At 44.1% G+C, this 26,972-nt stretch overlaps 1 protein-coding gene across 1 annotated transcript in view; it reads left to right on the plus strand.

Moving 5' to 3' along the window:
* Nucleotides 1–26,880, plus strand: part of LOC136443801 (uncharacterized) — a 51,763-nt gene extending 24,883 nt beyond the window's left edge. The window contains exons 2-27 of the mRNA XM_066441164.1: nucleotides 654–800; nucleotides 1,364–1,496; nucleotides 2,915–3,016; nucleotides 5,418–5,553; nucleotides 6,800–6,964; nucleotides 7,359–7,452; nucleotides 8,136–8,339; nucleotides 9,480–9,600; nucleotides 10,042–10,210; nucleotides 11,038–11,145; nucleotides 11,569–11,817; nucleotides 12,835–12,945; nucleotides 13,461–13,620; nucleotides 14,854–14,982; nucleotides 15,291–15,470; nucleotides 16,464–16,571; nucleotides 17,150–17,353; nucleotides 17,727–17,873; nucleotides 18,138–18,214; nucleotides 18,507–18,672; nucleotides 19,301–19,519; nucleotides 20,319–20,429; nucleotides 21,042–21,454; nucleotides 23,164–23,424; nucleotides 23,785–24,143; nucleotides 24,661–26,880. Of these exons, the coding sequence (XP_066297261.1) occupies nucleotides 654–800; nucleotides 1,364–1,496; nucleotides 2,915–3,016; nucleotides 5,418–5,553; nucleotides 6,800–6,964; nucleotides 7,359–7,452; nucleotides 8,136–8,339; nucleotides 9,480–9,600; nucleotides 10,042–10,210; nucleotides 11,038–11,145; nucleotides 11,569–11,817; nucleotides 12,835–12,945; nucleotides 13,461–13,620; nucleotides 14,854–14,982; nucleotides 15,291–15,470; nucleotides 16,464–16,571; nucleotides 17,150–17,353; nucleotides 17,727–17,873; nucleotides 18,138–18,214; nucleotides 18,507–18,672; nucleotides 19,301–19,519; nucleotides 20,319–20,429; nucleotides 21,042–21,454; nucleotides 23,164–23,424; nucleotides 23,785–24,143; nucleotides 24,661–26,749 (6,362 nt within the window). The 3' untranslated portion in view covers nucleotides 26,750–26,880. The remainder of the gene's footprint in view (nucleotides 1–653; nucleotides 801–1,363; nucleotides 1,497–2,914; nucleotides 3,017–5,417; nucleotides 5,554–6,799; nucleotides 6,965–7,358; nucleotides 7,453–8,135; nucleotides 8,340–9,479; nucleotides 9,601–10,041; nucleotides 10,211–11,037; nucleotides 11,146–11,568; nucleotides 11,818–12,834; nucleotides 12,946–13,460; nucleotides 13,621–14,853; nucleotides 14,983–15,290; nucleotides 15,471–16,463; nucleotides 16,572–17,149; nucleotides 17,354–17,726; nucleotides 17,874–18,137; nucleotides 18,215–18,506; nucleotides 18,673–19,300; nucleotides 19,520–20,318; nucleotides 20,430–21,041; nucleotides 21,455–23,163; nucleotides 23,425–23,784; nucleotides 24,144–24,660) is intronic.
* Nucleotides 26,881–26,972: the final 92 nt, after the last annotated feature.

Here is a 26,972-nt window from a genome sequence, read left to right on the forward strand (position 1 = left end):
TAAACTGTGTGGAGATGGCTTTCACTTTTTTTCACCAGTGCTGACATGTTTTTTTTGTTGTTGAAAATATCTCTCATGCCTGTATTTCACTCCCTTCAGGATTCAAAGACTTGCTTGGGTTTCAAACCCAGCCCAGAACCTCTATATTTTGGGTTAAGGACTCTAACTGTAAATTGAATTCCCACAGTCTGGCATGTTTCCTGTTATGTTCCAATATCCCCATGCCTGTAGTCAGCTGTTGTTAAGGGTGTATATACTTGGTACATTTTACATACTTTTTGACTATTGTGTACCGAACATTTTTTTGAGTCAGCTGTAAAATATTTTAGATTCATGCTCTGAGTCTGAAGAAGGGCAGTAAGGTTTGTACTTATGTATCAAAATCAACATATTTCCGATCCTGTTGTGTTGCAATTTCCTCATGATCATGCCTGTTGTATTCAGCAGATAGTACATTGTACATGTATATTGTACAGACCGGGATGAAGTTTGAAAAGTCTCCCTCAGTCTAGATCTGACATGTTTCCTGCTGTGTTGCAGTGTCTGCACGCCTGTAGTACTAGCACGCCTGTACTGTACTGCACTGTACTGTACTGTACTATACTGTACTGTACTCCCCACAGTCTAATCATATGATTCCCGTTGTGTTGCAGTGTCCTCGTGCCTGGCCCGGCTACAGGAAGGTTCTCTGCTGACCAAGCTGAAGGACGGAGCCCGCAGTCTTCCCAAGAACTTCTACCTGGACCCGGACAAGTCCTGCATCCGATGGAAGCCCTCACGGAAAGGAGACAACGCAAAAAGTAGGACAGCCAAACGACTTATAGATAGATAAAGGAATGGGCTCAGTCTTAGTCTTTAGTATATATACATGCACTTGTTCTCATTATATGTAATATATGACCATGCCGATTTGATCTGTTCATTGATGGAAGCCCTCCCGGAAAGGAGACAATGCAACAATTAGGAGAGCGCAGTTTTAGTCTCGCATTTGGGGTTCCAAAGTATGGAAACTCTCCAGGACATTATGCAAAAAGTAGGACAAGAGTTTTTTTTCCATTTTGTGGCCACAGACATTTTTTTGTCATTTGCATTCAAAATATGCTTAATAATAATTAATATCATTTCTTGTTTTTTGAAAAAAGAGAATTTTGACAATAATGATCATGGTAGTGCGGCAAATCACTGTGGTCAACGGTCACTGTGTAGTGGCGGCCAGTGCAGCTTATTATTTGCAGGTTAAATTCTAGCGTGACATACAGCCGATAATGGTCTGAAATTGCCTTACATATACCTGTGTTATGATTATCAGTGGGTTAGTAGAAACATCAATGAATATCAATCAATAATATTGATTTTGTTTCAGTTCCGATCACCTACATCACCGATGTGCGGGAAGGCTTGAGGTCGGCGACTGACCCCCCAATGAACCTTGACCCCACCTGCTGCTTCCATCTTATCCATGGCAACGAGGGGGAAGCCATAGAACTGGTTGCTAGGTAACCGCCATGTTCATTTCACGCTTAAATGTGCAATTTTCCCCACAGAAAGAGCCTTGTGTTTCCTTTGTTCTCCTGTGGTTTGTCCTGATGCAATAATATTGTGGTTGGAGATCACTAGATGATATACAATTATACAAATCATACAATATTGATGTTATTCTATGCTATGCAAAATGACTCTAAACTCTGTGGCAATTTCATTTCATCCTGTTTCTTTCTTTTCTTTTGAAGAGACGTATCAAGTTAGTGATACTCTCTTATAATTATAGATTTTAGGGTAAATTGAGTTTTATTCACTTGATAAAAATTTCATTACTACCAACAATATGGACTATAACGAAGTTAATTTATGCTTTCTGTTCCATGTAATTTAGCATGATATTATGTATGTCAAGCTTGCATGTTGGCAAACATATCTTTTTATGAAAGAGATTAAGGACAAAAAATGTTAGATATTTGTAGAGACTACCGCCCTTATTACACAAGTCCATGAAGCTCAATCAAACGTGTCGTTTACGTCCCATTGTGTGTTTGAAATTATTTTAATGCAAAAAGTTTGAATCCATTATTCCTGCACCTGTGGTCCGACTGGGGCTCTGGGGCCAGCTGGGTTTTTAGTAATAACAGAAAACATCAATCACAGAAACTGGGAGGGATGTTTCTGTACGTAGCTCAACTGAATTCGAAGAAGAAACAAGGTTGAAAAGTGGTTTAGTTTCTCATGCATGAAAAGGCATAAAATCTTCAAAGACATTGTCAAAATATTTGATGAACTTTCCCCTCATATTTCAACTAAACGAAGTGGATATCTGACTTTCAGCAGAGCAAGTTGGCCCGCACACCTCAGGTCGCAGCTCAGTCTTTATCCTTCTATCTCACTTAATGTTACTGGGTGTCGCCTGCAAAGTCAAGATTGCAATGATTTGAATTATGGTATGCATATACATTCATAAAAGCCTTGTACATGTACTTTAAAATCATTCCCCGTTGTGCACCTTATGTCTGGGTCAGGCCAAGGACTTATTGATCAGCTCGTACATATGCTTATCACTTCAAGTCCCGGTGATGTTTCAGAACCCTGATGTACTTTGCCCCCCCCCCCCTGTTCACAGGGATTCAATTACGCAGTATAGCTAGAAAATGGAGTGTTTGCGGTTTGAAACTATAATAGACTAAGTCACAGTCACACAATGCAACGGCTTTTTGCTGGGGTTTAAGTTCCATCGAAAACCGAGAACATAAAACAACCGCAAACATTTCTGTATTAAATTTTACTGTATTTACTGTTCCAGTGACATTTAAGAACGCTGGTGTACTATGTGACCCCCCCTGTAGGTCAGGTGAGGAGGCGAACATTTCTGCATTACAGTATTACTGTCTCGGTGACATTTTAGAATTATTTGCCCCCCCTGTAGATCAGGCGAGGAGGCCGCCCTGTGGGTGCGCGGGCTGAGACATCTGGTCATGGAGATGAGAGAGGAGAGCGGCTTCGAACACAAACCCATCACAAACTGGCAATATCCTTTGGTTCACCAAGAAGGTTATGTTTTGGTCAGCACGCGTGTGTGTGTGTGTGTGTGTGTTTGTGTGTGTATTTCTGTGTGTGTCTATGTGTGTGTGTGTGTGTAAGTGTGTGTATGTGTGTGTGTGTGAGTGTGTGTGTGTGTGTGTGTGTGTGTGTATGTGTGTGTGCAATATCCTTTGTGTTACATCATATTCAAGGTGTTCATTTGCTTGTTCAGACCCTTGTGGTGCCTAGTGCCACATAGGGCAGCAAGTTTCCTTGCTGTTTGAGTAACAGGGTGTATTTTCACAACAAGGGGTTGCTAGCCCTTCCCCTTTAACATGCTCAAGGCACCTCCTCAAACATGGGACCCCCATTTTACGTCCCTTTCTAAAGATGGGTGCACTACATTGTTGTATTTGCCCCAAACACCAACTGGCACTATCCTCTGCGTTACATCATATTTAATCCAAGATTGCAGCTACTAATCATCAATAATTTTTGATCAAAAGTAGTGGCTATCTGTGTCCAGTATGTTGCTGGTATCTATCTTCTAGTATCCCAATCTTGGCGAGAGACCAGATACAAGATTTGATTAAACTTTTAAAGCAGGGAGACATGCAGGACCCTAATATATATGGCCTCCGTCGGTCAGTATTGACCATGGTAAAGACTGTCCTAATTTACAACAGCACTACAGCATTGACTATGGCTGAACAGCCCTATACGAGAATGGCTGTCTCTGCCACAAAAATCACATCTGTATTATAAAGCTGACTCAGTTCTGTTACAAAGCTCTTTTCTGTGGATCCGCTTTTCTTCTGCGTTGCGCATCAGTCTGGCTTCTCCTGATTTGAGCTGTCTGAACAGTGTGCATCTCCACCTGGAACGGCCACTTGCAAGGTCCTCCCAGTGCTCCGTATCAATATCTAGAGCCTTCAAGTCCCTCTTGCAGACATCTCTGAAATGCAGCTGAGGCCACCCGGTGCTTCTCTTTCCTGAGATCAGTTCTCCGTAGAGAATGGAGGACCCTAATATCTCTGATGATTTTACTGGACCTTGTACACCGAACCGGGCATACTGCCTCATGGCAGAAGTAACGCCCCTACATGTGTATCTCACTGGACCCGCTGCATGTTGGTAACCTCGCTGCGACCAGGCAATTTGACAGAGCTCTCAGCGAATTTCATGGATAACTTTATCTGTTTTATCGTCTTTTTAGTCATAATTGTGCATTTTGCATGACATTTCCATTATGAATCCAACTGTAACACAACATCCAATGTATGGAACAGCAAGGCCGCCAATGTGCTGCGGGTCCAGTGAGAGGGGGGGCTTAAGGAGGGAAAGGGTTCCCGTATTCACCAAATGAACTACAAGCCACACCAGTTTTATTTGTTTAGGTTCTCAACTTTGAAAAGTATAATCATTATGGTAGATTGAGTCTTAGGGGAAAGCCTGTACCAAGCTACACGCAGTTGCAGTGAGTAAGTATACTGTAAATGTAGAAATGTTTGCAGGGATTAAATTTTACGATTGGAAGAAAATGTGTTTGCGGTGTTTTTGAGTTCGCGTTTGAAACAATAGAAGCGCTACAGTCACACAATGGAACAGCTTTTCGCGGTGGTTTTAAGTTCGCGGGAAAGAATTCACCGCACAAACCATGAACATACATGTAAAACCACTGCGAACATTTCTGCATTTACGGTAGTCAGATGCAAGTTTTCTGGTCCCAACCTTCTCTAGAATCTCAAGTTCCTGATGAATTTCTACTTTAAAATATTCAAGAGCCAAGAAAATAAATTGGTGTGGCCCTGTCTTATCCTATCCAGTTGGCATGTCTTTAACCCCAGAGGCACCGTGCTAAGTACGCCTTGCCTTCCCTTGATTAAATCTGTAACCCCAGCGCCACCCCCACTCACCACACCAGTGTTTCATCAGAGAACAAATCAGTGTTCCAGTTATAGAGCTGCCAGCCGGATGGATCGCTTCTGATGAAGGGGGACCGACGCAATCTGTCAAACTCAGGCCACACCAATTTCATTTGTTGATTCTCAGAATTTCAAAGAAAAAATTGGAGCGACAGGGCGAAAAAAATAATGTAAAAAAATGTTTTGAAAATAGTCTAGGGTGAAGATAAGGGATTACATAACAGAGAGAATAATAGGATTATTCAGCTTTGTATGTCCAGTATGACTCATTTAATGCAATGCACCCCTTTCCTTGATCTAGTACTATGATTTCAGTGACAAAATTACTTATGATGAAATGTGACAACACTTTTTAGGTATGTGCAGGCTTTTAGAATCTATCTTGGTGGCTATTGAATTTTACATTGAGGTTGCTGCTTGAGTGTTAAGTGAGATGTATAAGTGCGTTGTGTTGTACAGAGTTGCCCTTGACCTTACCCGTACCTACCAGTGGCTGCTGGAGTGTTTCTCCCAGGTCGACTCGGACCGTGACGGCCGCCTGACGTGGCAGGAGGCTCTCCTGCTGTTCGACAGGCTCAACATCTACGACACCAGCGGCAAGATACAGGACATGGTGCAGGTATAGCCAACTCCTTTTTGTTTGTTTCTTCTGCATGACTGGTAAACTACCATTGGGTGTACCAGTTTTGTACAATAACGTAATCGTAGTGGAGAACATCAAGTCAATCGTACATCCTTCAGAAATAATGCTGTACTAGCCATATACATGTAGGTTCCGTTTAGCCCACACTCAGACATGTTTCGCTGTGGTATGGCTTCCTTGGGGGGAGGGCTCAAATGCGTACATTCAAGTACAATGTGTTCTGGCTTTTATAAGCCCTGAGTGAGTTTTGTACGGTAGGTATAAGATGCGTTAGACTGGACGGTAAGGTTTGATCCACTCACACCAGGAAGGACCCCCTACTCTTTTCAATAACTGTGGTGGGTTCTTTAACATGCTCAAGGTGTGGCCTTACCCAAAACGGGACCTCTAGCTTTACATCCCATCCAAGAGGAAAGTATAGACCGTTTAGGACTGCTGGACTGGGAGGGGTTCTTGGGTCTGTACCGGACCATCTCAACTCGCCAGGACCTCACATTGAGCAGAAGTACCTAACTGTACCTTGTCTAATATTGTTCCAGAAAGCTGTGGAAGGTTCCGGACTGCTGGACTGGGAAGGGTTGTTGGGTTTGTACCGGACCATCTCAACATGACAGGACCTCACGTTGATCAAGAGTAACTGTTCGGCGATCAAAACTAACTGTTCCTTGTCTAATCTTGTCTTGTTCCAGAAAGCAATAGAGGGTTCAGGCCGTCTGGACTGGGATGGGTTCTTGGGGTTGTACACGGCAAGACTTCACGTTGATCAGAAGTAACTCTTCGGTGATGAAAACTAACTATTCTTTGTCTGATTTTGTGTTCCAGAAAGCTGTAGAAGGTTCAGGCCTTCTGGACTGGGAGGGGTTCTTGGGCCTGTACTCGACAGGACCTGACAGAAGTAACTGTTCAGTGATCAAAACTAACTGTTCTTTGTCTAATCTTGTCTTGTTTCAGAAAGCTGTAGAGGGTTCAGGACTGCTGGACTGGGAGGGGTCCCTGGGTCTGTACCGGACTGTAACTTGGGTCTGTAACTGTTCAATGATCAGAAGTAACTGTTTCTTGTTATCTTCACTGTCTTTTTCCAGAAAGCTATAGAGGGTTCAGGCCTGCTGGACTGGGAGGGGTTCTTGGGACCATCTCAACTCGACAGGACCTCACGTTGAGCAGAAGAAACTGTTCAGTGATCAAAACTAACTGTTCTTCGTCTAATCTTGTCTTGTTCTAGAAAGCTGTAGAAGGTTCAGGCCTGCTGGACTGGGAGGGGTTCCTTGGTCTGTACAGGACCATCTCAACTCGCCAGGACCTCGTGGTTCTCCTTAAGAAGTACTCCGAGGGGAAAGACTTCCTCACGGCTGCAGAGCTCGCTCAGTTCTTAGAAAAGGAGCAAAAGGTCTGTGAAATTGTTTTGTTTGCATATCAAAAAGTGTACTAACCGTTTACTACTAAGATCCAATCAATCAACAAAATTTGTATTGGTTATGGAGATAAGCAGCATATATATTGGAGAAGGTTACTTAACTATTAACCTTCAGCCTGCTGAGGTATCCATTTGGCACAAAAGATATATTGGTTACTGGGTTAGCCAGCAGTTGCATTGATGAAGGTAAGACATCAGTCCTAAATTGTCTCATATCGATTTAAAGTTTTGGTTCCTCCAGTTCTTCCCTTTAGTCACTGCAAAAGACTGCGGATGCTGTCGGAAACGTCTGACTGTTTCAATATTTTATCCAGTAATCACAGTTTCTTGAGTTACTATTTTTTGGCGTTACCTTCCCTGTTGTCAGGTTGAAGCCTGTGGGCGAGGGCAGTGCCTGGACATCATCGCCCACTGTGAGCCGCGGGAGGACTACATGCTAAACGGCTGGCTGGGGCTGGACGGTGAGTCAGCAAAAATTGTCAACAAGATCAGGCACTTTACACAACCTCTCTCACTCCACTCAGGTGGAAATGAATACCTAGCTTTGGTTAGGGACGTCCCTCGGATAGGGTGTTAAATGGAGGTACTGTGTTTTGGGAGAGCCACACCCCGCGCACGTTAAAGAACCCACCACACCTTTAAAGAAAGATTAGGGGCATGCCCTTGTGTGCGATGGTCCAAATGCTTAGATTCTTTTGTCTGGAGTTGGTGATGTCATGGAGTGAAAATAGATGGAATCTGTTTTCTTATTAATTTGTACTTTAGAATGTCTGAAAAGCAAGAAAATAGATTGATGTGACCTCACTGTAGTGTAATGATAATTTGGCAACACAAAATTTGAGCGGTCTTTCATTTGTGAGTTCTCATTACACTAAGATACCCGTATGTGTGCAATCCTTCATTCAATTGCAAGATACATGTAGAAAAATAAATTTTGCATCCTTTTTGAGTGCTTTCTAACTCCATTTACATGCACGAATAATTGAAGTCTACCTGATGGAGGTCTAAAATCTGAATACAAAAATTCAGAAGAAGCACATAAGTCACATAATAAGAAGCACATAATAAGTCCTTTATATTGAAAGAAAAATGTAATAAAAATATATTTTCTTTCCATGTAAGATTTTGAATTTTACTCCTCCAGGTTTCACCAACTACCTGCTCAGTCACCACGGCGACATCTTCGACTCTTCCCATCATGCCGTTCACCAGGACATGACGCAGCCGCTGTCCCACTACTACATCGCGACATCCCATAATACTTATCTCCAGGGCGACCAGCTCCTGTCGGAGTCCAGCGTGGACATGTACGCCTGGGTGCTGCAGTCAGGGTGCAGATGTGTCGAACGTAAGTTTGTTGATTATGAGTTAAGTTATAAAGGAAACCCAAGGAATGTCAGGGCCCGCAAATCCATGATGCAAAAATACGACGTCCCCGTGATGTGAGAACGTACTGAAAATCGTCGCCGGGGTTTTTGTAGACTCACGAAACTAAGGGAATCATCAAGCAGCATGTTTTTGCGCGTTTTATAAAATTTGCTCAAAGTATGAAGTTATTACGCAAATGTGCTTAAAAGTGTTAGTAAATGTCACTACCATAAAGATGTCTGCATTTTTTATATTTTCATATTTTGGGCCCTTATATTGCTCTGGTTGCCTTTAATGTAAATTCATTAATTTTCGCTGGGATTTTATTTCACCATAGAAGGGGAAAGAAGGCTTAAATTGGAACACTTCTGTTAAAGTAGTTACTGTTGGTATATTATACATTGGAAACACATATCATGTAGTGTCATGAATTTGCGGTGGGGAGACTTTCATTGAAAAATTCAGGTTTGCATTAGCCTGAACTCAATCAAGCTCCTGTAACGGCTTGCTGCCCTGTAACCGCATAGCCGCCCAAGACGGGGAGGGGACAGAAATCCCCGGACAGCTGGAGTTTGCGTTATACTGACTAGGTTTGCATAAGCTCCCTAAATGCTGCCCGGCCGTACATTCATCGTTCAGACCTCTGCAGTGCTTAGTGGCACGTTGGGCAGCAAGTTTCCTTGCTGTTTCAGTAGCAGGGTATATGTTTCTACAGGGAGGGGTTGCTAGCATTTCTCCTTAGACGTGCTCAAGGCACCTCCTCGAACACAGGACCCCTATTTTACATTCCTTCCAAAAGACGGGTACAGCCTCAACAGAAAAGCTCTTTTAAGGATTGAACAGGGGTATCCCATTTAGCAACTGATTGGGACCAGAAGCTCAACTGTGTGGCTGTACCAGTTGAGCTACAGGGACAACCCTACTAAATTCTGTAAAGAAGTGTTTAACTTTGGTGTGTTGTTGTTACAGTGGACTGTTGGGACGGCCCAGAGGGGGAGCCTATAGTGTACCACGGCTACACACTCACCTCACACGTCTATAGTCTAACTGTACCACAGGTTATAGACTAAGTGTGATATACATGTGTACATGTATGTAAGATTGGTGTGTTGTGTTACAGTTGACTGCTGGGATGGCCCAGAGGGAGAGCCTATAGTGTACCACGGCTACACACTCACTTCTCGTGTCTACTTCAGGGACGTCATTGATGTCATCGACAGATATGCATTCATCAATAACAGGTCGGGGTTTTTATGATACAGTCTAGGGATGAAAAAATTATTCTTTATTTGTTAAAACATGAATGTCCACATTTCTGAGTTCCCTTGCAAATAGCCTTCAAGTGTGGACGTTTGGAATTCTCTCAACTACTGCGCGTTTTGCATTAAAATGTGTTTTTTTTTTGGTGGGTGGGTATGACGTAAATGAAATACAACATGGTACACATGTATATTCCAAAAGATCTAAGTGTCATATTTTGGATTGTTTATAGTTTGTTGATAGCTGATAACTTGGAGTTTGTTCCTTTGGCCAGTTTAACTCAAGAAGGTAGACTTGGTGTGGCTTTATAGTATTTTGATAGCCGATAACTTCAAGTTGGAGTTTGCTCCCCTCCCAGTTACCCTGCAATGCAACACGATGTATTCTGGATTGAGTCATATTTTGGATTGTTCCCCCCACAGTTACCCGGTTATCCTGTGTCTGGAGAACCACTGCAGTTTGGACCAGCAGAGGAAGATGGCGCTTTACCTCACACAGATCCTGGCTGGGAAACTGGAGGTTCCCCCCCTCCCCCCTGGGGCGACACACCTGCCCTCGCCTCAGGACCTCCGCGGGAAAATACTCATCATGGTAAGTAAACTACCCCTACCCCTAACCCTCCTCCCCCCTGGGGCGACACACCTGCCCTCGCCTCAGGACCTCCGCGGGAAAATACTCATCATGGTAAGTAAACTACCCCTACCCCTAACCCCCCTCCCCCCTGGGGCGACACACCTGCCCTCGCCTCAGGACCTCCGCGGGAAAATACTCATCATGGTAAGTAAACTACCCCTACCCCTAACCCCCCTCCCCCCTGGGGCGACACACCTGCCCTCGCCTCAGGACCTCCACGGGAAAATACTCATCATGGTGAGTAAGACTAACTAACCCTAACCCTACCCCTAATGCTAACCCTAACCCTACCCCTAACCCTATCCCCTAACCCTACCCCTAAACCCAACCCCTAAACCCAATCCTAACCCTACCCCTAACTCTATCCTAACAGCCACCAATGTTGTGCTCTTGGGAAAGGCACTTAACATGACTTTCCTCCACCCAGGTGTAAGAATGAATACCTTAATTCAGTTGGGAAGGTAAAAGACAGTGGAAGGAGAGGGATGGGCACCATCTTCCAACACCGTGCCCGAGACACAGTAAATAACAACCCACTGCCCCTACAGCATCAACATGGCTCATCATCATCATCATCATCATCATCATCATCGGTCGACCCCGGGGGGGGGGGGGGGTACGGGGCAAGTCCATGCACAACTTCCGACCACACCAGTCTATCTGCCATGGCTGCACTTAGGTCTTCCATGTGAATTGAGGTGTCTCTAGATAGAGCCCCCGGGAAAGTCAGCTTTCTGGATTGGCTACCTTAAAGTCAACCTTTTTACTTCATGTCCCTTCCCCAGAGTAAGAAGCTGAGCCCAGGTGTCCCGGCCGACACCAGGTGTGGGGAGGTGAGTGATGAGGACAGCGCTGATGAGATGGAGGAGGGGTACAAACTGCTGCCTGGAGAGGTCAGTACCTGGGGTTTCCTTGTAACGCATGATCTGTAGTACTTAAGGGTGTAACACACCTGGTCCAGTTTTTGTTCAGTAATCATTTCCTGATAGATTTGATCTACTCACACTGGGAAGGACTCCTACTCATATTGATGAATTTTTCAGCTATTATGTATCAAAGTTATACTGTAGTTTTCAGCACAAGAAATTGGACTTTATGACTGACAAATTCCATTCTTTATCAAGGAATGAGCAATCCAATGTCTCTCAGTACATGTGACGTCACGTTATGCAGATAGAAAATGTGACTCGGTGAGGAGTGGATCATAAGTTGCAGAAAGTCTATGGCGCCCCCCGTCTCTGTTGAGGGATGGTTGTAGAGATTGATTTGTCTTGGAATAAGTCTAGTTGTTACTGTAATTTTATATCTCCTTTCAGCTGATGGAAAGCTCCTGTAGAAAACACATTGTGGAGTCCTACGCCAGGAGCAAGCTGGCCACCCTGGCTAAGAGCGGCAAGAGTGTGGCGGCAGAGAAGGAGCACCACAAGGTTCCCGTGAGTCCGAGACAGCGGGCGAGACTTGCGCTGGCCAACTCCCCGCTGATCAGGCGACGGAGGGGAGCATCCAGTGATCAGGAGGAGACGGAGAAACGGCAGCGCGAACGGAGCAGGAGCAGGGAGAGGAAGGTGCGTTTATTTGTTTGTTTGTTTGTTTGTTTGTTTGTTTATTCATCTTGCATAACCGGTAAATGTATAACCATTTAGATTTTTAAAGATTTTATTGGAATTGCAACAGCTCAATACATGTGGGACACAGGCAGCTATTGCTGATGTCGTGACCCACATACATACAAAATGTAATGTACCAGTTTTTTACACTTGGTTGGAGTGAGGAAAATCGTGTAAAGTGCCTCTTTCCCAAGGGCACAAGATTGGTGGCAGCAGGGGATTCGAACCCGGGACCCTTGGGTTCTGGGCCGAAAACCCTGCCGTTGCTCCTCATGATGCCATGAACCATTTAGATGTAACACACCAGGTGTGCACGGCAGGTACGTTTGTACAAGCTGCGTAACATCAGTCTGTAAGGCTTGTGGCTGGTTCTTCAGAAGGAACACAGGTAACTTTCAAATCTAATCTCACCCGACAAGTTTGCCTTTCAGTCCAGCAAAAAACGACGTCTTGAAAACTGTTCCTAGAGGTCCGTCCAAAAACAATCTTTTGAAAAAATGTTTTGAATTTAAATTTATTAGCTGCTGTATTGAAAAAGGTACATGTATGTCACCCTAGTGTTGTGGTGTGGGTTTATCATAAGCCAGTGTAGACTTATGGTGCAGGTAGACATTTATATACTATATTATATCATAATAACAGCAAACAGAGTGAACCTTATCGGCACTATGTTGATTATCTTTTTCTCATTCTTTATTTATTTATTATAAGTTATTTGATTGCTGAAAAAAATGTTATCATTGATTTCTCCCCTGTGTTAGTTGGCTGGTATTATTTTGATTCTTGATTCTTTTCTTTCAATCGTTTGTTGTGTTATACTTTTGCTTTGGATCCGTGGTATATGTGTTGCCTTATTGTATTATCATTGTGTTTATTTGTTATTTTGCAAAATGAATAAAAAAAACAATAAAGTAAAAGTAAAAAAACAGTGTGATTCTTTCTGTTAAATCCTGATCCGACCTTTTGTGCCCCCAGGCCGGCAGAAGCAGCTCCTTCAGTGAGGCGGACGCCGTCGACACGCAGGACCGAAAGTTCGGGGCCAAAGCTCTGCATGACACATTCAGCAAACTCACGCACAGAAAGAAGGTAAAATGTTACTCTACTTTGATACTTATGAGACATGTCTGGAAACAATCTCCATATCTGATCCAGTTGTAGAGATTCTTTACTAAGTCTTGGAGTCTTGGATGTATAGCCTTCATCGGTGTAACTCTGCTTTGTGTTTGATCAACAAAAAAAGGAGAGGAAAACATTCAAGATTTCTTTCCAACTCTTTGTTGTAATCTTGCCACCTTGCTTATACATAATTTTGGTGATGCCTAATTACATGTAAGTTGAAATCCTTCCGACATCTTTTGGCATATACATGTACGTGTAGAGTGCTCTAGAAAATACTGTTGGGCACTGCTCTATACCTTGAAAGTTGTGGGAAGGACTTAAACTTGATTTGGCCAAACTAGTCGTCTTGTAGTCATGAGCCTTCACCCTTCAACTTTGACATAACAACCACGCACATGTGCATTTTAAACCTTGAATAGGCTTATTACACCAGTCTTTGTGTAGCATCCTTGAAAACTCCTAAAATCCCGTCCCCTTTACAGAAAAAGCAGCCTGTGGCGCCCCCCGGCCTCCCCACCCTACACAGTCAGGAGCAGCTTCAGGACGTCAACGACATCATCCCCGACAACAAGGATGCTGTTGCCATAGAAACACATGGCCCGGCAACGGCTTCTGTCGGGGAGAGAGCACAGGGGCAGAGAGGTAGATATTTATTTTGTTTGTTTGTTGTAAACTGCCTTTAGAAATATCACACCAGTTTTGTACAGTACAGTTTTCAGGAAGTACAGGGACAGAGAGGTCGTTGTTTATTTGTTTGTTTGTACACATGTATTCTGTATCTGTATCTGTATCTATATAGCCGGTATAACCGCCATTCGGCGTAACACACCAGCTTCGCAGGCACGCGGCGCGGCAGCAGCTGGTTATATTACACCGAACGACCTGTCTTGTCTAACCTTCGCATATCTAACTGCATGCATTGTTTAAAGCTATCTAATGAGGATGCTTCCACTGTACTTGGTTGTAACGAGTTCCACTCTACGATCGTTCTAGGAAAATACAAATTTTTAAACACATCAATCCTAGGTTGAAAAGTCTGATACTTAAAGGCATGGCTATTTCTTGTCCTTTTCTGAGCTATTGTATAACATATAAACTGCCTGTGGATGTAGCACCCCACTTTTTTAAGTAAGGTAAGACCGGACTGTAATCCACCCATTGCCACACAAGGAAGGAAGGACCCTTCTTTTCAATAAGTGAGATAGGGTCTTAAATGTGCTTAAGGAACATGAAACCTCTATCTCAAAACGTCCTGTACATTCTTAAATGAAGCAAGAACGTTTCCCATAATGGTTATTTATACAGTTTTTTTTGTCCCTGTCTCTTCTTCTTCTCGAGTCACCACTTCTGTCTGCTACACACGTCCTCTCCAATGTTCCGCAACCACCCTTCCTCTTGGAGTCAGGGCTTCCAGGTCCTCCCTGGTGCATGGCTCAGGCGGGGGGGACAGATACTGATAAGTATCTAATGCCAGCTCAGAAGAGGACTAGAAATAGTCATACTTTTTAAGTACCGGAGTTATCAGCCAAGGATTGATATGTTCAAAAATCCGTATTTTCCGGGAACCATAGTAGAATGGAACTCGTTGTCATCAAGTACTGTAGGAGCACCTTCACTAAGTAGCTTTAAAGAACGTTTACAGTTAGATATGCAAAGACTAGGTGTAACAGACCGTTCAGTGTAATATAACCAGCTGCTGTTGCGCCACGTACCTGCGAAGCTGATGTGTTACGCCCTTTGCGGTTGTACCGGCTATATAGATACAGATACAGACGAGGAGGTGTCTCACGGTCCCTGTGAAACCCAAGAACATAAAAACACTGCAAATGTCTCCCACTTTACTGTAGTTACCACAACCACATTGTTGTTGTCCAGATCTCCCGGATGTAGGGCGCGGGAGGAAGGGAGGTGAGAAGCACACGAGAAGGATGCTGCTGGCTAAGGAACTGTCCGACCTGGTCTGGTACATGGGGACAGTCAGCACTGTGGACTTCAAGTCTGAGGGTGAGGAATGTTCATAATACATCATTAGTTCTTGTATAGTCAAACCTGTCTATAATGAAGGGACAATGGTGACTGATTCTTCAGTCTTTGCGTAAAGGAAGAACGTTTAGGCATTTTTTCATATGTTAACCCTTTAAGTGCTTGGATTTGCTATTTGAATCCATTGAGAGTATACTGTTAAATGCAGAAATGCGTGAACTCAAAACCTCTGCGAAATCTCTATTTTCTCCCTACTGCAAAATGAGATCCTCGCAAACCTTTGCATTTACAGTAAGGTGATAATAATGAGTTTTTTCTCTCCCCCCCAGTCCCGTGTTGGCACGTTCCGTCCATCAGCGAGAACAAGGCGACGGCGCTTTCCTCCGACCACGCCGCCAACATGGCCGCCTTCACCCGCGCCCACCTCTTCCGGATCTACCCGTCCGCGCGCAGGGTCGACTCCAGCAACTACGACCCACAGCCACTCTGGAACATGGGATGTCAGATGGGTAAGGGAAACTTATGGTACCTGTCCTTAGTACTGAAATGTTAGCTGTCCTTAGTACTGAAATGTTAGCTGTCCTTAGTACTGAAATGTTAGCTGTCCTTAGTACTGAAATGTTAGCTGTCCTTAGTACTGAAATGTTAGCTGTCCTTAGTACTGAAATGTTAGCTGTCCTTAGTACTGAACTTGTAGCCGTCCTCGGTACTCGACTCCAGCAACTGTGATTCGCAGCCCCTCTAGAACATGGGATGTCAGATGGGTAAGGGAAACTTAAAGTGATCTCGATCCAGTTGAGTTCACTGAAGAGCTATTTTTTCACTGGTTGTGAGAGAGAAGACAGACACTATGTACAGTATTTACAGGTTCATTGTATCAGGGAAATTCCCCTAGCTCTTTTTGACGAGCACAATGAACAGTGGACCATGGCTTAACGTCAGTCCTAAGGACTGCGACCCTTTCCGGTAGCATGCATGTCAGCATTGAACTCAGAGGCAGGGTCGCTAACTACTGGGCTACGCACACTACACAACTTAGGCTAGCTGTCCTTAGTACTAGAATGATAGCTGTCCTTTTTTACTGGAAGGGTAGCTTTCCTTGGCACTGAAATGGTAGCTGTCTTTGGTGCTGAACTGCTAGCTGTCCTTGGTACTGAAATGATAGCTGTCCTTAGCATTTAAATGATAGCTGTCCTTTGTACTGGGATGGTAGCTTTCCTTGGTACTGAAAGGATAGCTGCCTTTGAAACTGAAATGGTAGCTGTCCATGGTACTGAAATGGTAGCTATCCCAAATTCTTTTGAGCAAGTGGAAGCAAATGATGAGAACAATTGTACTTAGATGTGGTTGTACTTAGAATCGAAACCTAAGTCATCTACATTCCTTTAACATTCCTCATTATAGAAGCTATGTTTAAAGATTTTCTTCAGATTTATGTAGTGAGTACATATTTCTTCCTTCTGTATTTGTAAGATTTCTGAAACCATTTCTGATTTTCCCAGTTGCGCTGAACTACCAGACAGAGGGGAGAATGATGCAGCTGAACAGGGCGAGGTTCAGCTCTAACGGAGGCTGTGGTTACACAATCAAACCTGCTGTCATGTGGGAAGGTAAGTTAGCCTTCATGCCTTGGTGTAACACACCAGCTTCTGTATCTTTATCGCTGGTATAACTGCCCTTCAGCATAACATTCCAGCTTCTGTGTCTGTGAAACCGGCTTAGCAACCACCTATCAATTTCTGAGTGCATGGAAGTGTAAAAAGGATGTCAATTCTGATCTTGTTTTTCTTTTTCTGAAGACAGCAAGTCGTTGAACCCTCTGACCATATCACAGTGCTTGTATTGCCATTACATTGCCTTGTTTCCCCTTTTCATTTTTGAGTGCATGAAAGAAAGAAAGAGGAAAGAAAGAAAAGAGTGTGAAAGTATTTTGTGGCTACGCACGTTAACAATTTTAGATCATACATAAAACAAATTTTGATTTCTGTTTCATCTATGATTAATCTATTATATTTATGATTAAAGATTATTATTATGTATTTATCTTAATATTCTTAACCTTCTCCCTGCTGCCTTACTTACTCTGTAACCAATAGGAAATTGGGTGCCAAACAGCTAATTCAGAGATCTAAAGCTTAAATACGAAAGAATTGTACATTTTCAACTTCTTTTTCTCTCTTTTCTGAAGACAACAAGTCGTTCAACCCCCTGACCACGTCGCCCCTGCCCGGCGTGACCCGGCGCCAGCTGACCGTGCGTGTGTTGAGCGGTCAGCAGCTGAGGGGCGTGACCGCGGCCAGCGAGGGTCCAGCCGAGCTGAGGGTCGAAGTGGAGGTCATCGGACTGAACTTGGACTACCACAAGGAGCAGACAAGGCCCCATAGCACAGACGGTGAGAGGATAGTGATATGCTCATCATGCATTTCTTGGTTCTTGGGTTTTTGCAGGAAACAAGTGGATTTGGTACGTCGACGACATCAAAGTTTTAAGACATGCAATAGGAAGACAAGGAATTTCTTTAATTGTTGGTGCCAAAATAGAGTATATTTGAGTTAATTCATATCCTGAATGGTACATGTGGTCTTTATCATGCTAGTAGAAAATGAAGTCCAAGAAATTGAATATGTGTAGCCTAAAAGACATTAACAAGATGATGTTAAAATTCTTATTGCATAACAATTACTCTTGTGATGCTACTAATCATGATGTACAACTTTTCAAATAGGAGGTTTTATCTAGTATTGATTATTCATATTTTAATACAGGTTACAACCCGACCTGGGATGACACCATGACCTTCAACCTGACCCTGCCTGACCTTGCCATGGTCAGGTTCACTGTCGTCTGCTACTATGACCATCAGCAGGAGGTCATAGGGCATCGGACTGTACCATTCGTCAGTCTTCTCACAGGTATGTTAGGTGCTGTATAGAAAAATATGTCTGAACAGGTAATGTTACCACTTAATATGTACTTCAAATTATAATGTCCGCCTTGATGAACCAAGTATGTTTATTTTCATAGCACATCTAATCTGTTTTGCAAGTCTGATAATTCAAAGTGCATAAATGAACATGTAAACAAGAAGGTTTATCAATTATTTTTAGCCACCTATAAGGCAGCAAGCAAGTCTACCATACACTATTAAAGACCACTATTTCTTTTCCTTTTTTCAGGCTACCGACATGTTCACATGGAGGGACATCCGGCTTCTATCTTTGTGCATATTTCTGTGACTGACTACCAGGGCAAGGTACGAAAATAGTTTCCTTGGAACTGAAATAGTTCCTGTTCTTGGAACTAGAATGGTAGCTGTGCTTGGTACTGAAATGATAATTATTTTTCTTTCTCACAAAAGCTGTTTTCTTGATAACTATAGTGGACAATCATACAGTTTTCTTTTATTGCAATTTAAGGGAATTCAATGGATAGATTAGCAGGCTAACTGGAAAGCTCCAGAAATAGAAAACAACATTCCATCAAAAACTTGAAGAAACTTCAGCTGTTCTGTTCCTTTAAGAAGCGTTTTAAATGTTCTTCTTCAGGGCAAGTATCGAACTGGAATCAAGAACTTCATCACAAGGAACTGGAGCTTGAGACAGGGCGGATCCTTCAGGGAGACGTCGGCTCCCATCATTAAGAAGCCACCGGCTGTCAACTTCACCAAACGTCTTGGGAAACTCACCATGCCCAGGTGGCATCTTGGATCAGGTATTTTGAATCCTCAGATCTGAAGAAATGATCCTCAGATTTAAAGAAAAGATCCTTAAATCTGAAGAAATGATCGTCAGATTTAAAGAGACGATCCTCAGATTTAAGGAAAATGATCCTCAGATTTAAGGAAAATGATCCTCAGATTTAAGGAAAATGATCCTCAGATTTAAGGAAAATGATCCTCAGATTTAAGGAAAATGATCCTCAGATTTAAGGAAAATGATCCTCAGATTTAAGGAAAATGATCCTCAGATTTAAAGAAAGGATCCTCAGATTTAAAGAAAAGATCCTCAGATTTAAAGAAATGATCCTCAGAGTCAGAGTTAAAGAAATTGATCCTAAGATTTAAAGAAAGGATCCTCAGGTCTTAAGAAACGATCCTCAGGGTCAGAGTTAAAGAAATTGATCCTCAGATTTAAAGAAAGGATCCTCAGATTTAAAGAAATGATCCTCAGACACAACAGTTGATAGATGCAACAGCTCCTGTGTCAAACAAACCCTTGCCGGACACTCAAGACACAAATTACAGAACAAGCCTTCTATTCAGATTCCTTGTATCATATAGCAGAACCTGAATGGTTTTTGGGTTTGAGTTTGTTCACAAACTGATGATGATGCATTTCAGGCAGCGACAGTGGTTCCACTACTTCAGACGAACAGGACCACAAACCCGCGCCGGACGCCTGCGACGCCAACGTGTCGGTGGTGCGTGGGGACGGCAGCGTCGCCAGTCCGGCAGTCTGGGCAGCGGAGGGCAAGGGTCAAGCCAGACCGACCCATCTGACGATGGTGAGGGGGGATGGAACGGTCGCGAGTCCCGCCGTCTGGGCGACACCTGGGACAGGTAGTCACACTTTCACTTTTCACTTTAATTATAGTCACCTTGAATATTCACCTTGAAGCTCAGCCAGTAGGTACCCTTAAAGAGTAATGAGGCTGTGCCTATTCATTCCTTCCTTCTTTCACTCTTTCCTTCCTTCACTCATGCTAGTCTCGAGTTGAAGATGCTCACTGACTTGACTTGAAATTTGTAGTGCTTTTGTGTTTCTTCAGTTATTTTCTATGCTTCAATGAGGTGTGACTCTCCTCAAACATGGGACCTCTGGCTCAAATCCTGTGTATGAGGATGTCCCTAACCAATGCTAGGTTTTGTCTTTTGACCTGAATTGAGTGAAGATCGGCGTTAAGTGCCTTTCCCAAAGGCACAACTTCAAAGACAATTACTTTAACCACAAGGCCACTTATGCCACTCCCAGTATTGTCTTCTGTTGATATGTAATAGTATGTAGATCTATGAAATTGATATACTGTACAGAAGACTAATGTAGGGTAGAGACTTATGAATGTATTACACTTAGTCAGTTTCTTGATGTGACGTCGGCCTTGCGTAACAGATTGTTGGACTCTCGATGCTCACTATGCCCCGATGTTGCGCCCTTGGGAAAGGCACTTCACACAACCTTCCCTGACGGTGGAGTGACGCCCACCAAGCCACTTTGGCTAATCTGTCAAAGTGTGTGCCAACAACATACTACTGATTTGGTGCGCCAATGTCGCAACAACTGCACATTGACATCCACCAAGAACCGTTGAATTCTTTTTTTTAAAGCTGTTTTTTTCATGTTTCTGCTGTTCTTCCGTAGGCAACGGTAGGATCCCAGAAGATCAGCTGAGACTCAGACGGAGAATGTCTCCCGCCCAGACTCCAGGAGACAACCGCTGTTCCTTCATCGTAGAAGACACGTCTATCGCAGGCAAGTTCTTCATCATATGAGGAACATTTTTTTATATCACACTTCTCTTGAAAAGCATGCCAACATGGCCAATATGTCCACACCTATTTAACTTGTTGGTGTTCAGACATTTTGCAAGAGGACATCATGAAAACCTGAAGTCTAGAATGAAAAGTATGACTCTATAGACCTTTTCCTTAGACTCTGTTTTCATGTTGATGAACAACATTTTTAATCATTAAATCAAATAACAAAGAAATTACATGGGTGTGGTCTATTGTAGGCAATGTTGGTGTGGTACCAAATGGCATATGTATGATCGAAAAGCTAAGGACGTAATATCCTTCTTTTAGCTACTGCAACTTTTCAACATGAGCTTATTCACTGTTTTGAAGAAGTGCTAAAAGGAAAAAGTTTCATCAAAGGTTGTGTAAGACCCAACAATAGTAACCTCTACTGTTTCAATGGTATCGAAGAAAGGCATACTTCAATGGTCATGTAGAATGTTTTTCAGTGGATTTTTTTTTTTAGTACAGACTACATTTGAGATCAATGTCCACGTTATTACATGAAAACTTGGTTGAGATGAGTCACTTGGCAAAACAAATAGCTTTTCTTCTTGTTCCATGGCAGGTTTTCTTACAGAATTGTGGGACCAAAAAGCACAGGAATACAAGGAGTACGCCATCACTGAGGAAACGGAACATCCGGAGCAGAGCCACCTTGCAGGACAGAGTGGAACTGCATTTCAACAGGAACCCATCCAGCATGTCAACGGGCAAACTTACGCTCCTGTAAACACTTCTCAAACAGTCACCAACGGAAAGACAACGGAGACTGCGGTGGACCAAGACAGAGTCGTCGCCAAGAAAGGAGTCAAGTTTGAGAAGAAGCGTCCCGAGATGGGCCGAGCGTTCTACATCCAAGGCACCCGACCGAAACAGACCGCGGGGAGAAGCAGAAAGGACAAAGCCCCCCTCCTGCACAAGGAGTCATACCAACCCCCTCCGGATAACCAGCAGAGAACGGCTTACAAACATCTTCAGGTAATAAGACACCAAAGATCTCATACCTACTTGAAATATCTGCAGTTGTTGTGAATGTAAAACATCTACAGGTAATAATGCTTACAAACATCTTCAGGTAATAAGACACCAAAGATCTCATACCTACTTGAAATATCTGGAGTTGTTGTGAATTTCAAACATCTACAGGTAATAATGCTTACAAATATCTTCAGGTAAAAAGACACCAAAGATCTCATACCTACTTGAAATATCTGGAGTTGTTGTGAATTTCAAACATCTAATAGCAGGTAATAATGCTTACAAACATCTTCAGGTTAAAACACACCAAAGATTTTACACCCCCTTGAAATATCTGAAGTTTAATTTTAATGCTTTATCCTGCACTATAACGGATAACACCCGGCAGTTAGTTAGTGGTTATCAAACCACCTGAATTAATTTTTAAGAGTTTTGGTATCAAACCTGGTTCTCTGGGTCTTCCCTTTGGTCACTGACGAAAGATAGCGGATGCTGTCTGAAACATCCGACTGTTACAACATTTGTATCCAGTTACTTGAGTAACTGTCATTTGGCGTATCTTATTGCCTGAATGTCTAACTTTCTTCAACAAATAACATATTATCATTTTACTTAATCATGTACTTCATCCCTGTCTGCATGGATGACACTTGAATTCAGCAGAACAATGTCCACACTTTGCATGATGTACAAAATGACTAATGAACTTGTGGACGTACCGACTGATAAGTATCTAATGCCAACCCAGAAGAGGACTAGAAATAGTCATGCTTTCAAGTACCAGAGTTATCAGCCAAGGATTGATGTGTTCAAAAATTTGTATTTTCCGAGAACCATAGTAGAATGGAACTCGTTGTCATCAGGTACTGTCTAGGAGCATCTTCACTGAGTAATTAAAGAACGGTTGCAGTCAGATATACAAAGACTTGGTGTAACAGACCGTTCGGTGTAATATAACCAGCTGCTGCCGCGCCGCGTGCCTGCAAAGCTGGTGTGTTACGCCAAATGGCGGTTGTGCCGGCTATATAGATACAGATGCAGATACAGACAGATGACAGCGGCACTTACATGTACTCAATGGCATTGAATTTCCTTTTCAGGACAGCGGGACCTACATGTACTCAATGGCATTGAATTTCCTTTTCAGGACAGCGGGACCTACATGTCTCAATGGAATTGAATTTCCTTTTCAGGACAGTGGGACCTACATGTACTCAATGGCATTGAATTTCCTTTTCAGGACAGTGGGACCTACATGTACTCAATGGAATTGAATTTCCTTTTCAGGACAGCGGGACCTACATGTACTCAATGGCATTGAATTTCCTTTTCAGGACAGCGGGACCTACATGTCTCAATGGAATTGAATTTCCTTTTCAGGACAGTGGGACCTACATGTACTCAATGGCATTGAATTTCCTTTTCAGGACAGCGGGACCTACATGTACTCAATGGCATTGAATTTCCTTTTCAGGACAGCGGGACCTACATGTACTCAATGGCATTGAATTTCCTTTTCAGGACAGCGGGACCTACGTGTACTCAATGGCATTGAATTTCCTTTTCAGGACAGCGGGACCTACATGTACTCAATGGCATTGAATTTCCTTTTCAGGACAGCGGGACCTACATGTACTCAATGGCATTGAATTTCCTTTTCAGGACAGCGGCACCTACATGTACTCAACGGAATTGAATTTCCTTTTCAGGACAGCGGGACCTACATGTACTCTGCGCCCTACAGACTTCGCCAGGTAGGCACGCCCCCCGTGTCTCCCGCCAAACGTCCGGACAGCTCGCACCTGTTCCGCCACGCCAGCGCCGACCGCTTACACGAGGAGAGAGAGCACACCGGAGCGGAGAGGCGGAGAAGGGCGGAGAGCGACGAGAGGGAGTACACCGGAGCGGAGCGGAGAAGGAGCGACCAGCGGAGAACTGTGAACGTCGGGGCTGTGCAGGGATACAGGGAGGTAGGCAGGTCGAAAGATGAGATCACACACTTCAGGGGCAGGACGTCTAGGTTTAGAAACGCTACTTTGCCATTCTTAGTACAATTACTGAACGATAGCTGATCTTGTAATTACGTAAAGAAAAGAAAACTGAAATGGTATGTGTCAAGGTCATCGGGACCAGTGAAACCTATCATGTAATCAACCATGCATCCAGGGTGGAAGAAATAGAGGTAGGCAACGGAAAAGATGGGAGGATGATGTCAGAGAATGGACAGGCAAGTGTGGAGAAAACTGGTAGCCAGATCCTCAGTGGTGCCTCTTATTATGATTTTGTCAATCAAACCATTTACTAATTCATCCATCCATTCATTCATTCAGGTGGCAGTTGACGTTCCTCCGGAGCTCGAGGAGAGAAGTTTGAGGGAAAGTTCGTACAGAAGGGAGCAGCACTCCGCCATCGTCAACCGGGTTGTTCCCGGCTCCAGCGGGGAGGACTTCGGGGAGACGAGACATCGCAAGAGGCCTCCTTCCAGGAGCAGGGCCGAGAGAAGGAGCCGGCAAGGCCCGGTTCCCTCAGACATTGTGAGCACGGAGAGCAAGACGTCTTCAGACCAGGACGCTAAGACTCCTCCACAAGATGCCGTAGAAGATAAGAAAGTGGAAGTTCACGACTCAACGGAGGAAAAAAGCGAGAGCGATGGAGAATCGAAAAGGAGCGAGACGCCAACAGGAACCAGGTCAGCAAACAGCTATAGAATTTACCGTTACTTAGTATATAATGTATATAATAATAATAATGTTTGTATTATAAATCCCGACGTATCCGTGCTCAACCTGTCTGTTTTAAGGTAGCGTTTATCTCTGATTTTAGAATGTATTTATTGTTGAATCCAAACGATAATATTATTATTTAAAATTGGTAGATTGCCTAATGTCACCAGTTTTTAAATAACATAGTGTAAATCACTTAGCGGCAGGAAAATATAGTGGTTGGGGGAAAATGGAGTAGGCACTTAATTTTAACGGTGGGAACAAACATTACTGTCTCAAATATTATTGATCAAATATTAGCGATGATGAAATTTTAGGGGTTGACTAGTGACCGTTAGATTAGGTAAAAATAAGTTACAGTTAACAAATCAAGAATTACAGTAACATGTAAAAAGTATGCAATTCAGCCTATGGCTGCAATGTACTTTTCATATTCGTTCATAATGATCAAATAAAACCATTGAATTTCGTTCATTCACACAGCTCGCCCCCCATCCTCTTCAACAAGGACTCCCCCCCGTTTGTGAATGGGCTGCTCAGCGAGGAGGACCTGCGGTTCCTGCAGCAGGCGCCAGAGGACCTCCAGCGCATCCTGGCCACCGAGGACTTCACCAACAGGACCGACGAGTACAAGCTTCTCCTGGAGCGCGCCAAGAAGAGCGTCCGGCTCAAGGAGATCCGGAACAGGCGGGAGTCATACCTCGCTGCCATGGCAACGGAGTACAGCCCGTCGGGGAAGGAGGGCAGCGGGCTGGGGGGAAGGTCACCTAGAGGTCACAGGAAGGGGGCCTGCCCGAGAAAAGCTGTCGTGAAACCTCTCCAACACGAGGAAGAAAGCGTGCCAGCCCCTGATGTGTCTGAGAGAAAGGAGGGATTGAGTGAGGCACAAGCAGACGACATGAAGCCGCCGCAAGAAAAACCAGAGGAAAAAGACGACGCCCTGAAACAAAAGGAAAATAAAACTGAGGACTGCAAAGATTCTGTTACCGTGACAACAGAAAGTGCAAAGGTCAAAGATGACAAAAGCACATCCGAGGAAAAAGAGGAAAGTAAAGATCTGACAATTGTTTCTAAACTTGATTTGGAAGATGAGACCAAGGAGACTTCAGCAGAACAAAAGGAGAAACAGCCGAAGAAAGAAGAGGAGAATTCCGACAGCTCGTCGGATAGTCCGTCGTCCCCAGTGAAAACAAACGCGACGTTCGGAGACTCACTTTGGGACGAAATCAGCGACCTGTCGGAAGTGTCGGAGTCGGTTTCGAGCAGCACGTCTTCGCTGGACACGGTGATCGACACGACCAACGACAGCATCGACCAGGAGCTGCGGAGTCTGGAGGAGGAGGAGAGAAGGGCGGCAGAAATCATGGGGGAGGCAAAACCGGAGAAAAGACCCGATCCCGAAACGATGATCCAGCAAGCAACGTCGGAGTTAGCATCATCAAAAGAACTGCAGCCACCGAAAGACGAGGCAAAACCAGAGAAAAGAACCGATCCCGGTACGATGATCCAGCAAGCAACTTCGGAGTTAGCATCATCAAAAGAACTGCAGCCACCGAAAGACGAGGTTGAAATGAAAAAGCTGAAGGAAAAGATCTTCAGGCCTCCTTCAGGACCTGCTGCAGATGGAGGGTTGGAAAGTGTGGAAGTGTCATCGGATACGTCATCCGAAACATCAATCGAGTCCCAAAACGATGTTACTGTCGTTGAAAGCGAGAAAATCGTGCCAAAAGACATTGCCCCATCCTCAGAAGGGTCTAAAACAGCAGCTAACAAGGAAGCATCATCTTCAGGGACTGAAGAGGATACCTCTGATGAATCTTACGCAGTACCAAACAAGATGTCTGTTGCCATGGCTACCAGAAATGTCCGTCCCGAAACTGCGCAATCCAGCGACGAGACTGAATGCTTCGACTCAAACGGGAAATCGAAAAGTCTCGGGGACATCACGTCGGAGGACATCCACTGCAACAAGTTTGACAGCAAGTACAAGACCATCAGCAAGAGCTTCATCACCAAGAAGATGCGCGAGCAGAAGCGCTTCTCGCCCCTCAGGGGCCCCGTCATGCCAAAGAAGCCGTTGGAACGCGAGCTCATCAAGCTGACGACGTTCACGCCCGAGGAACGGGCGCTACCTCAGCCCGCCGCGCGGCTGGACCCCAAGACGTCGACGCCAAAGAAGCTGACTTTCTCGAGTCGGAGCGAGAGCAGAGTGAAGCACATCGCGAGCAGGAAGCGGACTCAGTCAGAGTCTGGCTCGCAGGATACGGAATCAGGCAGCTTCAGGAGAGGTGGAGACGCCGTGTTTGTTTTAACAGCAAAGGCAGAGGCTGTGCCAAGGAGGAACCGCCCTCCCACCCCCCCTATCTACCAGTACCGGCACAGCACCGGGTCGTATATACCCGGCTACATCGAAGGTCCCGCCCCACTGTTGGAGGACAGGGGAGTTCCAGAGGGGGCATGTTCAACCCCTGGCACAGCCCCTGACATCGTGCCAATGGCCTCTCCACAGGGGGACAGGGGGAAAGGCAAGTTGGAGGAAGAGCCAGAGATATACTTTCTACTCAATGTATAGTTTTGAAAACGTAGTGATAAGATTGTACAGTTTTGATGACTATATAGAAAACACTATGGCTATAATGTACTACTGTTGAGCAGTGGTATGACTTGTTTTAACCTCCCTACTGTTTCCTATGTAGAGCTGTGTACAAATTTTAGGTACAGCTACAGGTACACTGGTTTAGGTAAAGGTCCGGACCTGAACCTGTACCTAAACTACTTGTTCAGATAATAGTAGA

The sequence above is a fragment of the Branchiostoma lanceolatum genome, chromosome 10, assembly GCF_035083965.1.
Source record: "Branchiostoma lanceolatum isolate klBraLanc5 chromosome 10, klBraLanc5.hap2, whole genome shotgun sequence".
NCBI lineage: Eukaryota > Metazoa > Chordata > Leptocardii > Amphioxiformes > Branchiostomatidae > Branchiostoma > Branchiostoma lanceolatum.